The sequence below is a fragment of the Bos taurus genome, chromosome 2 (genome assembly GCF_002263795.3).
Source record: "Bos taurus isolate L1 Dominette 01449 registration number 42190680 breed Hereford chromosome 2, ARS-UCD2.0, whole genome shotgun sequence".
Taxonomy (NCBI): domain Eukaryota; kingdom Metazoa; phylum Chordata; class Mammalia; order Artiodactyla; family Bovidae; genus Bos; species Bos taurus.
In genome coordinates, this window is record NC_037329.1 from 60,290,480 (window position 1) to 60,307,092 (window position 16,613).

The 16,613-nt window shown below is 38.4% G+C and overlaps 2 protein-coding genes across 2 annotated transcripts in view; one reads left to right on the forward strand and one right to left on the reverse strand.

Annotated features, from left to right (window-relative positions):
* The window catches only part of THSD7B (thrombospondin type 1 domain containing 7B), a 911,067-nt gene that overhangs the window by 779,732 nt on the left and 114,722 nt on the right, over positions 1–16,613 (reverse strand). The gene's annotated exons all lie outside the window — the stretch shown is intronic.
* Positions 12,411–13,785, forward strand: LOC785761 (heterogeneous nuclear ribonucleoprotein A1). The gene has a single exon (XM_002685402.5). It carries the CDS (start codon positions 12,477–12,479, stop codon positions 13,437–13,439), a length of 963 nt encoding a protein of 320 aa, XP_002685448.1. The 5' UTR covers positions 12,411–12,476; the 3' UTR covers positions 13,440–13,785.

Consider the following 16,613-nt stretch of genomic DNA (forward strand, 5'->3'; position numbering starts at 1 on the left):
ACTGAGTGACTGAACTGAACTGATGTTGAGAAATATTTGAACTACAGAGTTATAGTTCTAAATGACCCAGAATTTGAAAAATGTAAAATGGCCAATAAATATGAAATGAGATACGTCACATTTAATTAATTCATATTAGTTACAGGGTTAACCTAAGTTGAGATAAATATTTAATTACTTAGTTATGTCCTGCTGATGTTAAGAGAGTTGGTTACATCTTCTTTTTCAGCATTAGTGGCAGAGGATGGATTAGAAGTACAGCACAGACTTGTCAAACAAGCCAGTAGGATGAAAATGGCAAGAGGCATTCTTTAACTTTCACTACACAAATTCCAGTCCGTGTCACAATCAAATGCACATGCTTCATACAAACAACCCAGATTTATTCCTTAAAACAGCTCAGATGGCACAATTTTTTTTGAGACAGTTCTCATTGCCTTTGTATTTAGAGGTGTGAAAATGGTTTTCTATAATATTCAATGTTGTTATTAGCTCAGATCTTTCTTAACAATTTGAAAAAGATGTAAAGTCTATGATTTATTATAAATGTGTATACACATTCACATATACACACATAAAATTTCAAATGAGTTCTCTCTTCACTCCAGTAACACATAAAACTATGTAATCAATACTTTATTTGATTTAGTTTAATTTTCAGGCAGAGACAAAAAGAAATTCTTTTGAAGGTGAAACTTCAGTTAACAACATGAAACAACTGTGCTATTTGAGCTATACACAAAAGAATCTAGAAAAATAAGCTTTTTCTTTCTCTTTTGTGTATAATGAGAAGCCTTGATTGCAGGTTCCTTTTTTTCTACACAAGAAACCGTATTAATTTGCTAACTTGAAATTCATGTAACTTGGCAACTGCAGACGTCACTAGGGCACAGAGAAGCCAACAATACGGGAATACAATCACTTCTGCTCAGATATCTCAATTTCTCCCTACAGTCATGCCAACACATGCAGCCTGGTGTCCAAATGTTCTAACATCTCACAGTTCAACTGATGTTAAAGGTCACAAGGAGACCACAGAGGCTTCAGGGATGGGCAGTTTCACTGATGGCCAAACAGAGCTAATGCCCTGGGGATACAAGATAGCAGATGATATTTTCTGCTTCCCATGGGGTTGCAAAGAATTGGACACAACTGAGCAAATAATACACATTTTCTGCTTCATACCCTACTTTCCTTGTCCTTGGGGAATTCAAACCTAAAACAACCAACATGCTTTGGCAGGTTTTAGAATCTTTCAACTCCATCAGCTGACTTCTTCATAAACATTTGTTGGCTCAGGAGGAAAACAATTGTTAAAATAAGTTGGCCGAGTACTAAAACCATATTTTCATTTAAAAATCCTGAAAACCTTCCAGTTCTCCTGGATTGTACCAAATAGTGCTTCAAAGAATTGGCACAAAAGTCTCATCTGGTATATAATATACACATTCCATAGGATTTTCTGAGCAGTGATGTATATTTGTTTAGCTTATAAAATGTTTAGCTTATAAAAATATTTTACAAAAAAAGTCATAAAATGACTACATGAACGAGTAAATAGTACTTTTACATAATATCCAACTTCAAAAAAAGAACAATATAATGATTTAAATAAGATCTAAGGAAGTTGAAATACATTTTACAATAAAAATTCAGTGAATTCATGAATATATTTCAAATCAGTATAAAAACCTAACAAATGAAGACCTAACAGAAGCAGAAGATATTAAGAAGAGATGGCAAGAATACACAGAAGAACTGTACAAAAAGGATCTTCACGACCCAGATAATCACGATGGTGTGATAACTCACCTAGAGCCAGACATCCTGGAATGTGAAGTCAAGTGGGCCTTAGAAAGTATCACTACGAACAAAGCTAGTGGAGGTGATGGAATTCCAGTTGAGCTATTCCAAATCCTGAAAGATGATGCTGTGAAAGTGTTGCACTCAATATGCCAGCAAATTTGGAAAACTCAGCAGTGGCCACAGGACTGGAAAAGGTCAGTTTTCATTCCAATCCCAAAGAAAGGCAATGCCAAAGAATGCTCAAACTACTGCACAATTGCACTCATCTCACACGCTAGTAAAGTAATGATCAAAATTCTCCAAGCCAGGCTTCAGCAATATGTGAACCGTGAACTTCCTGAAGTTCAAGCTGGTTTTAGAAAAGGCAGAGGAACCAGAGATCAAATTGCCAACATCCGCTGGATCATGGAAAAAGCAAGAGAGTTCCAGAAAAACATCTATTTCTGCTTTATTGACTATGCCAAAGCCTTTGACTGTGTGGATCACAATAAACTGTGGAAAATTCTTCAAAAGATGGGAAAACCAGACCACCTGATCTGCCTCTTGAGAAATTTGTATGCAGGTCACGAAGCAACAGTTAGAACTGGACATGGAACAACAGACTGGTTCCAAATAGGAAAAGGAGTTCGTCAAGGCTGTATATTGTCACCATGTTTATTTAACTTATATGCAGAGTACATCATGAGAAACGCTGGATTGGAAGAAACACAAACTGGAATCAAGATTGCCGGGAGAAATATCAATAACTCAGACATGCAGATGATACCACCCTTATGGCAGAAAGTGAAGAGGAACTCAAAAGCCTCTTGATGAAAGTGAAAGTGGAGAGTGAAAAAGTTGGCTTAAAGCTCAACATTCAGAAAATGAAGATCATGGCTTCCAGTCCCACCACTTCATGGGAAATAGATGGGAAAACAGTGGAAACAGGGTCAGACTTTATTTTTCTGGGCTCCAAAATCACTGCAGATGGTGACTGCAGTCATGAAATTAAAAGACGCTTACTCCTTGGAAGGAAAGTTATGACCCACCTAGATAGCATATTCAAAAGCAGAGACATTACTTTGCCAACAAAGGTTCGTCTAGTCAAGGCTATGGTTTTTCCTGTGGTCATGTATGGATGTGAGAGCTGGACTGTGAAGAAGGCTGAGCGCTGAAGACTTGATGCTTTTGAACTGTGGTGTTGGAGAAGACTCTTGAGAGTCCCTTGGACTGCAAAGAGATCCAACCAGTCCATCCTAAAGGAGATCAGTCCTAGGTGTTCACTGGAAGGACTAATGTTGAAGCTGAAACTCCAATACTTTGGCCATCTGATGCGAAGAGCTGACTCATTTGAAAAGACCCTGATGCTGGGAAAGATTGAGGGAAGGAGGAGAAGGGGATGACAGAGGATGAGATGGTTGGATGGCATTACCTGCTCAATGGACATGGGTTTGGGTGGACTTTGGGAGTTGGTGATAGACAGGGAGGTCTGGCGTGCTGCAGTTCATGGGGTCGCAAAGAGTTGGACACGACTGAGCGACTGAACTGAACTGATATAATGTTTAATACCAAGAAGTAACAAGCATGGAGAAAAAAAATTCATGCTATAAAGCCAGACTAAACATCAAATTTGAATCTTCACTTTACCACCTACATTGCTTAACTACGGGCTTGTTGCTTGACTCTTGATGACACTCTTCCCTTGTCCTCAAGATGGATGGAACTGATAACACACCCCACAGGATTAGCTGTGATGACTGATAAGCTGATAAATGCAAAGTAAGGTGTAACACAGAGTAGGTACATTAAGCAGGGGCTTACGAAGAGTCTTTCTATGTGAAGAAGATCATCCAGAGCAGGTACTTCAAAGAAATTAACTTGAAAGTCAGAGCCTTTCTAGTCCCGCAAAGGAAAAGAAACTTTCATTTAACTGAGTTTTCATCCCAATAGCTGCCATGTTTTACCTTCTATTTCTTTTTGATACCAAATAGAAGATTTTTGCTCACTGACATTAAGAATTTGAGCACTCTTCTGTTTGTAGACCCTACTTTCTCTTTAACCCACTCTCTCATGTCTGTTCAAGGCAGGAAACACAGTAACTTGCTCCCTCCTTCTCTTCTAAGCAGTTAATTCTGCCTTTTCTCATTCTTGGAATGGCTTTCCCACTTCCTTAGCAAAACTTTCAACCTTTCTTTTTCAGTATTGTTTTAAAAGAGTAGGACTCCAAGACAGTCAAATTACATCTGAGTTTTATATGTTATGCGTTTATAAAAAGCAATGTCAGATTCATGTTGATATATGGCAAAACCAATACAATATTGTAAAGTTAAAAAATAAAATAAAATTTAAAAAAAAAGCAATGTCTGGGAAGGGGCTTGGGGGAGAATGGATAAATATATATGAATGGCTGAATTGCCCTGCTGTCCACCTGAAACTATCACAACATTGTTAGTTGGGTGTTTGTTGTTGCTGTTCAATGGCTAAGTCATGTTCGACTCTTTGCAACCCCCATGGACTGCAGCATGCCAGGCTTCCCTGTCCTTTACTATTTCCCAGAGTTTGCTCAGACTCATGTCCTTAAGTCAGTATATATACTCCAATATAAAATTAAAAGTTCAAAAAAAGTTAAAAAATACAAAGTAATGTCTGGATGCTCCCATTACTTCAACACAGAAAAACAGTATCTAGTTCAACGCTTACCATTAGGCAAATTACCATACCATTGTTAACTATTTTACAAACTAATAAAAAAATTTCCCATTAGGCAGATTACCATATTGGTGTTAACTGGCTTACAAACCAATAAATAGATTTCCCAGTGAAACATGTCAAGAATTTCAAAAGTTGATGAAGGAACTACTGTAGACTAGACAAAAGACTTGAGCTAGACATAGAGGCTTAATTTATTCAGATACCAAACAAAACTCAAGGACTTCTACATTTCCATAGTACCTGACCCTCTGCTGTCCACCTGCTTAAAAAAAGGAGCCATAAACTACATTTTATCTTCTAACTAAAATCTAGTTAATATATGAGAAATATAAGAAAAATATCTGAGCACAAAATATAAAGTTAGCATGAATTAGATAACTATAATTTTTAAAGTAATGGGAATAGGGGATTAAGGCAAAAAAATAGAGAGAAGAAAAAGGAAAATAAATGGGGACAATAATATCGAATAAAAATACAGAAATTAAGGCAGAAAACAAAACAAAACTGATAGAGTGATCTAGACAATATTTAGTGTCATTTACCAAAATTAAGTGAATACCTCTAGGGAATTCAATTTGTGTTCAAGATTATATAGGATGATAGAAGACAAAAAGAAAAAGGTATAGTTCCCAATTTTTAAGAATTTATAAAATAACTGAGAAGGGAAAAGGTATATGCATGACTGGTCTGAGATAGAGCAGGTTCAAGGAAAGGGCATGGAATCTGCAGTCACTCAGGCCCTGTTCTGACACTAAATGCTCTCATGACCTGGGACCACCCAAGTGAGTCTCTCTGGACCTCAGTTTTCTCATATGTAACATGAGGAGATCTGACTACACGGGCTCAAAGTTTATTCTATAACTCCAGTTCACGAGAGGGCATACTCCATAACTGAGACAAAAATTATTGAAAGAATAGAATTTAAAAACCAAAAACGTCACTTTATTGAGGGGTTACTTTGTGCCAGGTGTTGTTAACTATTTTACACATGCAAATTCTAAATCTTCATAATCGTGTTTTGAGGATACTCTATATCACCTGTATTAATGAGAAAACCAAGGCAAAAGAACCTTATAAGGGCAGTTACTCAATGTTTCACAGCTGGTAAGCTTGAAATCATACTCAAACTCACAGGTTGATTACAGAATTTATGCACTTAAGTATAGTTTCTAAATGTCTGTTCATACAGAAATTTGCTAATGGTTAAATAAACTACAAGGAACTAAAAGGAATGAGGGACCTATGCCTCAGTGTGCATGGACCCAGTCTTCAGAATAGATTAAGTGGTAAAAACAGATAAATAGCAACACATGTATTTAGTTATTCTGTGGGAGATGGGGCAGAGTGAAATTTAAAAGAGGATAAGGGAGTGGATTATTGACAAAGTGTCAAAGAGAAAATTATAGGCAAAACAATGTACAAAACTCCAAAGCAAGAAATGAGAATCATATGAGAAAGACAAAACTCCTATCTGGTCAGCCGCCATGTGGACTCAGTCAGAAATAACAGTAATGAGAGGTGGGAAATAGGGGAGGGTCTTGGAGACCAGATGCTTGAGTGAAGACAAGGCAACCTCAGAAAATATATAGGTATAAAATAATGAAAACAGTATCTGAAAAATGAGAAAAATATTTTCTAGGGGCAAAAGAAAAATGTTTGAACAAAGGGAACAAAGAAATTTAGGTGCCATTAAAAGTCAGAAACCTGTATGTAGATCAAGAAACAACGTTAGAACCAGACATGGAACAATGGACTGGTTCAAGATTGGGAAAGGAGTTTGTCAAGACTGTATATTGTCATCCTGCTTATTTAACTTATATGCAGAGTACATCATGTGAAATGTTGGGCTGCATGAAACACAAGCTAGAATCAAGATTGCTAGGAAACTATCAATAACCTCAGATATGCAGATGATACCACCCTTATGGCAGAAAGCAAAGAAGAACTAAAGAGCCTCTTGATGAAAGTGAAAGAGGAGAGTGAAAAAGCTGGCTTAAAACTCAACATTCAAAAAACTAAGATCATGGCATCCAGTCCCATCACTTCATGGCAAATAGATGGGGAAAAAAATGAAAACAGTGACAGACTTTACTTTCCTGGGCTCCAAAATCACTGCAGATGGTGACTGCAGCCATGAAATTAAAACACTTGCTCCTTGGAAGAAAAGCTATGGCAAACCTAGACAGCGTATTAAAAAGCAGAGACATCACTTTGCTCACAAAGGTCTGTAAAGTCAAAGCTACGGTTTTTCAGTAGTCATGTACGGATGTTAAGAGTTGGACTACAAAGAAAGCTGAGCGCCGAAGAATTGATGCTGTGGACTTTGATGCTTTTGAACTGTGGTGTTGGAGAAGACTCTTGAGAGTCCCTTGGACTGCAAGGAGATCAAACCAGTCAATCCTAAAGGAAATCAGTCCTGAATATTCATTGGAAAGATTGATGCTGAAGCTAAAGCTTCAATACTTTGGCCACCTGATGTAAAGAGCTGACTCACTGGAAAAGACCCTGATGCTGGGGAAGACTGAGGGCAGGAGGAGAAGGGGTGACAGAGGATGAGATGGTTGGATGGCATCACCAAGTCAATTGACATGAGTTTGAGTAAGCTCCAGGAGATGGTGAAGGACAGGGAGGCCTGACATGCTGCAGTCCATCAGGTTGCAAAGAGTCAGACATGACTGAATGACTGAACAATAACAATAAAAAGTCAGAAAAGTAGAAAAATAGCTGTTGGGTTGATAAACAAGGGAAATGAATGAGTAGGTGTTTTAGCAAAAGCGGATTCAGGTTGGAAGTTAGATAAATGGTCAGAGATTGAGCATTATTTCTGAATTGCAGCCTTTAGTACTGCATCACAATGGGCATTTCAGGGTCATTGAAGCAGCCAAAAGAGTCTGGCTTCTGCAAATATTTTAACTGCCAAATTTGAAGCATCTCCAAGCAGTACAAGTGTAGATGAGGAAGTGAAATTGTTGGAAAATTCTGATGAAACATATTTTCTTCCTCCTAAAGCTCAAAAACAATTCATTGGTCTAAAATTGGACTTCCAGAAATAGCAAATGCAATGCAATTCAAACAATAATTATAATCTGAGCTAACATTTATTGAACCCTTCCATGTACCAGGAATCAAGCTGTTTTAAAGGTACCATCTCATTCAGTACTTCCCGTGAAAGGAGAGAAAACGTTGTAGGTGGCCATAAACTATGATTCCAGCCTGCTTGCCCTATCCACATTTATATATGAAATTCAACACTCCTAGTAAGCAAGACAATTTTAAAAAGTCAGGTGTGTAGGGCAAATTCTACCCTTCATTAGTTGTCACCACACCAGGGAAGAACAGGTAGAGGTATCATTACCACCTCACACAGGAGAGGCCAAATGAATCCATGGCATTAAAAAGAACTCAAAGAAATGTCAAACGTGAAAAGGACTTCAGTGCATAAAAGTTAAATGAGGCAATCTAATAGAACACATGCTCTTAAAACCTTCAGCCTCCCATTTTTATTCTGTAATGTAAACATAATATTACTACCTGGAGGGTGGATGAGAAACAACTGAGGTCAGTTTAGTTCTCAGGAGGAGTGAAATAGAAGAACATCACTCATATTTATAATTAACCAGATTATTTCTGTAATAACTATGAGAGACACTCAAAATGCAATGGCTTGCTGAAGTTTCTTCTTATAACTAAAAATAAAAAAATAAAATAAGAACATCTGCAAAGGTATACCTGGTAGTTCTCTAATTAATGATCAAAAGTGCACTGACTTCACAATTTCACATTTTTATGTAAAGTCTTATTTGATTGTAATTAGCCCAGACTACAGAACATAATTAGGACTAATGATTCCTTAATGCAATCAGAATCCCAGAAGAACAATATCAACAGACTTTTATTGGTATTAGTGATGCAAACTTGTAAAATATAGAGCCAATTAACCTATAACAATGCTTCCAAAATAAAAAATAAAAATAAATTATGGGTGCATTACAAAACAGCTTCATGAATATACCAGGAACATAAAAACTGAGTTAATAGTCAAACCTCACAGGATCAGTCTTTCTTAAGTGCTAAAGATAGTCACAATTGTGAAGAATGTTAAAATATGCTACTCTTAATGAGATTAAGCATTTAAAGGCTTTCCAAGATACTGCAGGTTCTGTGGTGTCAACACAGCTCCCGAGAGTTATGAATTTCACAATTTCTAGATCATGTAACAAAATTCAATTATAGTGGCCATAAGTTTTGAAAAACTAAGTGTAGGGGAAAAAGTAAAGGGGAGGGGAACTTAGTAAACATTTTTGCTTTGCGACCCTCAGAGCATAACAAGCAAGTGTAATGTCTTGTCCATTACATCCTAAGTCTGTAAGATTCATTTTTCAGCCTCATGAAATGGTTTTGAACCCCTCTGGAGAGGAAAAAAAATTGTTTTACAGATATATATATATCTGTATTGAGACATTCCTGTTGCAATTTCTGAAAAGTCAGTAAATAGAATTTGTCTTAACACAGTAGGACTCTCCAGTGAAATTTCTCCAATGGAATTTTGTAATCCACCCTTAAAAAGTGTGGACTATTTCACATAATTAGATTTGGAAATCCAACTGTTCTCCATCCATTTCCAAAAAGTACCAAAGTGAGCGTGTTAGCACAGGATGGATTCTCTTGACTGAGCCTTGAAGTAAAACTTGAAAAATACAAATTGGCATACAACTTTCACTGAACCAAAATGAAATCCCAGCTGGGCTTTAGTCAGACATTAAGGGGGAGGTGCAATATTTGAAATATGTAATCTAAACAGTATGCTCAAATTTCTTAAATATTTTGAGTTTCTTCTCACAATACTGCAGATTCATAGCAGCTTGCCGCTGAGACAGATGCCAAAATCATACGCTAGGAGGATAGGGGACAGACTTTTAGATTTGGGGAATTAACTAATCCCTTACCTGCTGTCATTTGTCAGTATTTCTAGGGAGAGTTCAGCCAAGTTCACATAGATATGCCAAAGGGATAAATCAAAACCACCACCATGATTGAACAGGTAACAAAATCTCTGACTTCATCTATCATCTTCCACACTTTCAGGCAGAACATTCCTAGTTCCTAGTTCTGTTTCTTTGTTTTTTTTAGTCAACACACAAATTTATCATGCTCAATCTTTTATTAAACATGATTTAGTAGAGCTGATTAAAAGCATTCACCAGGAATGTCTAAAAGAATTTTTCTTTATTTGGGATAGTCGCACAGCTTTCGCTTTAGTTATCAAGATTCAGGTAATCTCCTTTGTGTCCAGAAGTGTAGGCTGAGATCATAGGGCTTGGGTGCTGTCTTTATGGGGCTTATCATCTTTCCTGAGGAAGCAGCAATACTCATAATACTATTGATAACTCCTGAGGCAAAATGAGTCCATAAATAGGGAAGGCAAAAAAATAGATACTGAAAAGAAGGAATGAGATGTGTGGCTAGGACTCCAACAAGAAGGAGAGTCTTGAACAGAATCTTCCCCCATACTTGCACTTTGGACAAAAGGAAAGGAAGCACACATATGCATGTGTGATGAGGATTACTTCAAGGAACATAAAATAGATGATGACAAAAAGGAATGCCGTAATTTCTTCTTTACCCACTAAGTGTGTTTTTAAGCTTCTCCAAGCTGTCACTTAGGTTTTTGCTTCTTGCAACAGCTTTAGACTCAGAACTTAAGAACTTGAGACCCGACCTTCCCACTCTCCTGAAAGGAACCACAAAGTGCCCTAAGCAGTAAATGAAAGCAAGCCTGTACATGAATGCCAGGAGGACCATTTGCTACTCTAGCCAGCAAAGATTCCCTCTCAAAAACCACTACTCCACATAACTTGATCCTATAAAGCTTTATGTTTAAAGTCAAATTTCTCACTACAACTTACAAAATCTTCCAGCCTCTGCCATTAGTAGTGCTTCTCCCATTTATCTACAGACAGGATGCAGAGAAAAGAGTCTTAGACGTCCCCATGGGAGTTAGGGTGTGGAATTTATACATGTCATGATCAGATGTACAGAAAAACATATTCATACTTCATCAAAAGCAAGGAGAAAAGAATGTTAAATTTTCTAATCGAGGTGTCTTCAGCTTTTCTTCCCTCTGTCTTGTTTTATATTCTTTTATGAGATGATCAATCAGGGATGGACACAGAGAAAATAGAAAAGAGGCTCGGGAGAAAACAGAGTCTATTATACTGAGAGAGCCCAGAGAGCCAGTTACATCAGTCCATGATAGGATGACCTGTGGGGAACGGCCAGGGCGTGGGCTCAGCCAAGCAGGTGGGAATCAGAGAATGAGGAACTAGGGGCAAGTGGCTTGATCGGGAGAAGTGAAGGGGGGGTCCACACCAACATGAATGAATGTCACTAGGTCACTCAGAGGAAGGTCGGAAGGAGAATCTGTGGCAGGGGGCACCTTGTCACCTGGTCTGGATGCTCACAGTCTGTTTATGAGAATGGTGAGGCATCAGGGAACGGCAGATTTAAGGGTGAACACACAAGTTCTTTCCATTGCTTTCTGTTTATAAGATTATTTTAGGAGGTAAATTCTGTCTTTTATGGATAAATTATAGGGTTTAGGGGTTTCTAATGCAATCTCTTCCCAAAATGGCACCTTAAGGGGAGTAGGAAGCTAGGTGATGCCATGGGGATTAAATGGGGTCCCTGGTTTTTGCCTGGGTCTTCAGTCAGTGTCTTCAGCTAGGCTACCCATTCCTGAGTACTTGTGAAGCTGTCTGCTAAGATGTGACTGCTGAATCCCCAGCTTTTTTTTTTCTTAGTCCACTCCAGGACACTTCCCCACAGACCATGGACAGAGGAGCCTGATAGGCTACAGTCCATTCGGTCGCAAAAGAGTCGAACACGACTGAAGCGACTTAGCATGCACACACGTCTCTGTGACTAAACACGTTTATTTTGCTGTGACTAAAGGGGGAAAATTAGGACATAGTGACTGATCACTTGTTTCTGCTACTTTTTTCTACTTTTCTTCACTCTTGTACTCTCAGAGATTCAAGGCTTCACCACCTCCTCTGCCACCTTCTGGTGGTGTCTATGCACCTGCTTCCCACTTTCCAAGGGGCTGGCGCAGAAAATCAATGGAGAGAGGCAATTAAAAAAAAAAAACTACATTGGTTATATGTATAATATCATATATGAAACGAATCACCAGTTCAGGTTCGATGCATGATACAGGATGCTTGGGGCTGGTGCACTGGGACGACCCAGAGGAATGGTAAGGAGAGGGAGGTGGGAGGGGAGTTCAGGATGGGGAACACGTTTATACCCGTGGCAGATTCATGTTGATGTATGGCAAAACCAATACAATATTGTAAAGTAATTAGCCTCTAATTAAAATAAATAAATTTATAATAAAAATAAAAAAATATTATCTCCACTGAGTTGAGGCTATAACATGTACTCAAAAAAAAAGGCCATGACTTGTAAAAGATATTTTATACTTTAAGCCTCAATTAAACAAATCACTCAATCATATGGATTTTGTCTTCTATTTGTACCCTAATTTTACAAGAATAAAGGAAATGTCAATAAAACAATTTTGTAAGTGGGATTTTAACTAAAAAAGGAAGAGGAGAAACATAGGATAAGGAGGAGATAAAGAAGGGAGGGAGAAAAGAGAAGCACATTCCCACACGAGAAATGTTCTCAGCTTGCTACAGATTCAGCACAGTTTATTCTACTCCTCAATTTTAAATAATCCTTGATGCTTATTATGACTAATTTTGTAGTACTGAAAGAAGATTCTGAAATCTAGAGTTATAATTGCATAACTAGACTGTTTTTCTCAGGACAATGAACCATTATAGATGTTCAAAAATAAGAAAAAATAATTGCCATTACTACTTAGAAAATGCATTCAACAAAGATAACCCGCTTTTTCTGCCCGTGGACGCCGCCAAGAAAGCATCATTGAAGTCTTCCCCGCCTCCACTGCCATCATGTCTAAATCAGAGTCTCCCAAAGAGCCCGAACAGCTGTGGAAGCTCTTCATCGGAGGATTGAGGTTTGAAACAATCGATGAGAGTCTGAGGAGCCATTTTGAGCAATGGGGAACGCTCACAGACTGCGTGGTAATGAGGGATCCAAACACCAAGCGCTCCAGAGGCTTCGGGTTTGTCACATACACCACGGTGGAGGAGGTGGATGCGGCCATGAATGCAAGGCCACACAAGGTGGACGGAAGAGCTGTGGAACCAAAGAGGGCCGTCTCAAGAGAAGATTCTCAAAGACCTGGTGCCCACTTAACTGTGAAAAAGATTTTTGTTGGTGGCATTAAAGAAGACACTGAAGAACATCACCTGAGAGATTATTTTGAACAGTACGGGAAAATTGAAGTAATTGAAATCATGACTGACCAAGGCAGTGGCAAAAAGAGAGGCTTTGCTTTTGTAACCTTTGATGACCATGACTCCGTAGACAAGATTGTCATTCAGAAATACCACACTGTGAATGGCCACAACTGTCAAGTGAGAAAAGCCCTGTCTAAGCAAGAGATGGCTAGTGCTTCATCCAGCCAGAGAGGTCGAAGTGGTTCTGGAAGCTTTGGTGGCGGTCGTGGAGGTGGTTTTAGTGGGAATGACAACTTTGGTCGTGGAGGAAACTTCAGTGGTCGAGGTGGCTTTGGTGGCAGCCATGGTGGTGGCAGATATGGTGGCAGTGGGGATGGATATAATGGATTTGGTAATGATGGAAGCAATTCTGGAGGTGGCGGAAGCTACAATGATTTTGGCAATTACAACAATCAATCTTCAAATTTTGGACCCATGAAAGGAGGAAACTTTGGAGGCAGAAGTTCTGGCCCCTATGGTGGTGGAGGCCAATACTTTGCCAAACCACGAAACCAAGGTGGCTATGGTGGCTCCAGCAGCAGCAGTAGCTATGGCAGTGGCAGAAGGTTTTAATTACTGCCAGGAAACAAAGCTTAGCAGGAGAGGAGAGCCAGAGAAGTGACAGGGAAGCTACAGCTTACAACAGATTTGTGAACTCAGCCAAGCACAGTGGTGGCAGGGCCTAGCTGCTACAAAGAAGACATGTTTTAGACAATACTCATGTGTATGGGCAAAAAACTCAAGGACTGTACTTGTGACTAATTGTATAACAGGTTATTTTAGTTTCTGTTCTGTGGAAAGTGTAAAGCATTCCAACAAAGGGTTTTAATGTAGATTTTTTTTTTGCACCCATGCTGTTGATTGCTAAATGTAATAGTCTGATCATGACGCTGAATAAATGTCTTTTTTTTTTTTTTAATGTGCTATGTAAAGTTAGTCTACTCTGAAGCCATTTTGGTAAACTACCCCAACAGTGTGAAATTAGAATTCCTTCAGTGTGATGCCAGGTTCCATTTGAAATTTATTTACAACCTGCTTGGTGGAGAAGCTGTTGTCTTCAGAACCTTGGTGTAGTTGAACTGACAGTTACTGTGTTGTAACCTGGAGTTCACCATTAAAAGGGTCACCCATGCAAAAAAAAAAAAAACAAAGATAACCCTCTCCCTTATATCACTTCAGTGCATAAAAATGTAATCATGAATGTTTCCAATTCAGGCCAACATCAGAGAGAACTACAATATTTTATTAGTAAAGTTAAAGGACAGCTCTCTCACAATCATTTATTTACACTTTTATATATGTGTTAGATGTATTTGCTTTGGCATGTAACACACTATTTTCAAAGGAGCCAATGAGTACCGATTAATGATGAAATTATGTTATTAAAAGAACCAATCTGCATTTTAGGTATGTTTCTAAATCATGTGTTAAAAACACAGTCTGACTCATTTGTTAGTAATTGAAACAGTTGCAATGTCTTTTCCAATTACCTACTGAATTGTGAAGTAACTTCTTCCTTTCTGCTAACCTTGTGTGCAGACAGATTAGGGAAAATAGAAATTAATGCTCCAGCAGCATCTCGGCAGAGTTGTCAACACATACAGGATTCATGCATTAAAAAATTAGTGTAACTTAAAATAACACCCTCACATTTTAAAATTATATGTTGCTGTTCAAAGATGCAAAATATTACATGAGATGAAGAAAATATAAAGCAAATTCCTTAAAACCTTTAGGAGAAAAATCAGTTGCTAGATCTAAAGATGAGGGCTGAAAAAAATATTCTAACATGGGACACACTGCTATTGATTCTGATTACAGTGATGATATGTACTCTATTCTCCTTCCACTCAGCTATAAATAAGATCTAGCATTAAAAATGAATAGCCCTGAAAATCGACTCAATATAGCACGTAGAATTCTGCCTTCAACAAGTTTTTTTCCCCTTGATTTCCTCATTAAAATGAAAAGGACAAAAGCAGATAACAACCACCTTTCTTTCTTAGTGAGATGCATGAGATTTGGGGTCCTTAGAAGATGATGAAGTCAGTAGAAGGTGCCAATCATGTCCTCTTCCCAATGAAAAGGATGAAGTCAGGAGAAAATGATGGCTTCCATATTGATTCACATCACATTTCCCTTAAGAAATGCCCTCCTCAGATGGGGTCAGTCCATTTAAGGAAACAGAAACATACTCAGACTAGTATGAATTAAAAATAGGTATTTAGTGGAAAAATTAGGAAAACCAAACTGAAATACGGGAAGAAAGAAGAGCTTGAGCTCAGAGAAGCAAGAGATGAGGAAGCACTGTTACTTGCTCCATTTCTCAGTGATGCTGGTCCCTGCATCTCTCTGGGATTTTGACTTTACTACTCACAATCTGTTCATCTCCCCTTCTCCACCTCCACATCCATCCCAACTTTTGCTGGTGACACATCCCGTTCAATGGCCTTTGGCAAACATCCATGTCCCACCTTCAGATCACAGTCTCCACCAGAGTTTGCTCTGAGGCAGCCATTTTCAGCCATCAAGTTCTGGGTTAAGGAGAATGACCCTGCCCCTCTACTCCAGGGGCAAGTATTGAAATGCTTCAGATGTCTCTTGACAGCTTAACACACTGCTCTGAAAATCGAGCTAAACTGTTGGAAAGACTCCGCCAGACAAATGGGTCATGGGGAGTAATGCAGTCAGGTTAGATCAGGCACCATGAAAGATACAAGCTCTACTGAAAGTCCCCAGTTGAACAGCATTTGTCAACCTACATTCCAGACCAGAATACCATACACAAATACAAATTAATGCCTAGTGTCCTACTTTCTGGAAAATGTAAACAATTCCTACTGCTTAGAAAACCATATATACAGGGCTGCATACCTACTTTAAGGAGTATGATCTGTATGTGAGCCTTGGTACTTATATGCATTATTTCTATAATCTTGAGCAAGTTATTTAAACTCTAGGTCTTTGTGTCCATGGACAAATAGAGGGGAATATTTTCCCTTTCCTACAACTGTCTCTTAACACCATACCAGATTATTATTGGAACGAAGTGACATAACAAAGGCAAAGTACCTCTCTCAGGACTCAGTACCCAGAAACTTTCAATATATGCTACTTCTCTTCTCAAACTATGATCTGAAGTCCTTACAAACCTCTCATGCTTTCTCCTCTATTACAAAATGATCAGGGTAAACCTCTTGTGCCAGATCCATCCAGCTGGGGATTTCCCTCTAAATCTGTGTGCACACCAAGAAATCCCTCTTGCAAAAATCTTTTCTGATAAAGTTAAGGTTTCCGTGATGTGCTGATGGTGGTTTAGTCACTAAGTCATGCCTGACTCCTGTGACCCCGTGGACTGTAGCCTACCAGGCTCTTTTGTCCATGGCATTCTCCAAGCAAGAATACTGGAGTGGGTTACCATTTCCTTCTCCATTCAGTGATGTAGCAACAGTAGAATTAGCCTTGAGTGGGAACATGTTTGAAAGGGCAGGTATACATCCTCCCTACCCATCTCTTCAGAAAATATACTTATTTCATTGCTTTCAATATGTATGTATACATTTATACACATAAATATATATGTATTTACCTCAGAGAATCAAGAGAAGAAGAAACACTGTTACTCTCTCCATTTCTCAGTGATGCTGGTCTCTGCTTCTCTGGGATTTTGGCTTTACTACTCACTATATATATATATATATATATATATATATATATATATATATATATATATTCCTCATGAACCAA

Coding starts and splice junctions, on each gene's coding strand:
- LOC785761 (XM_002685402.5), top strand. CDS start 12,477: ATGTCTAAATCAGAGTCTCCCAAAGAGCCCGAACAGCTGTGGAAGCTC.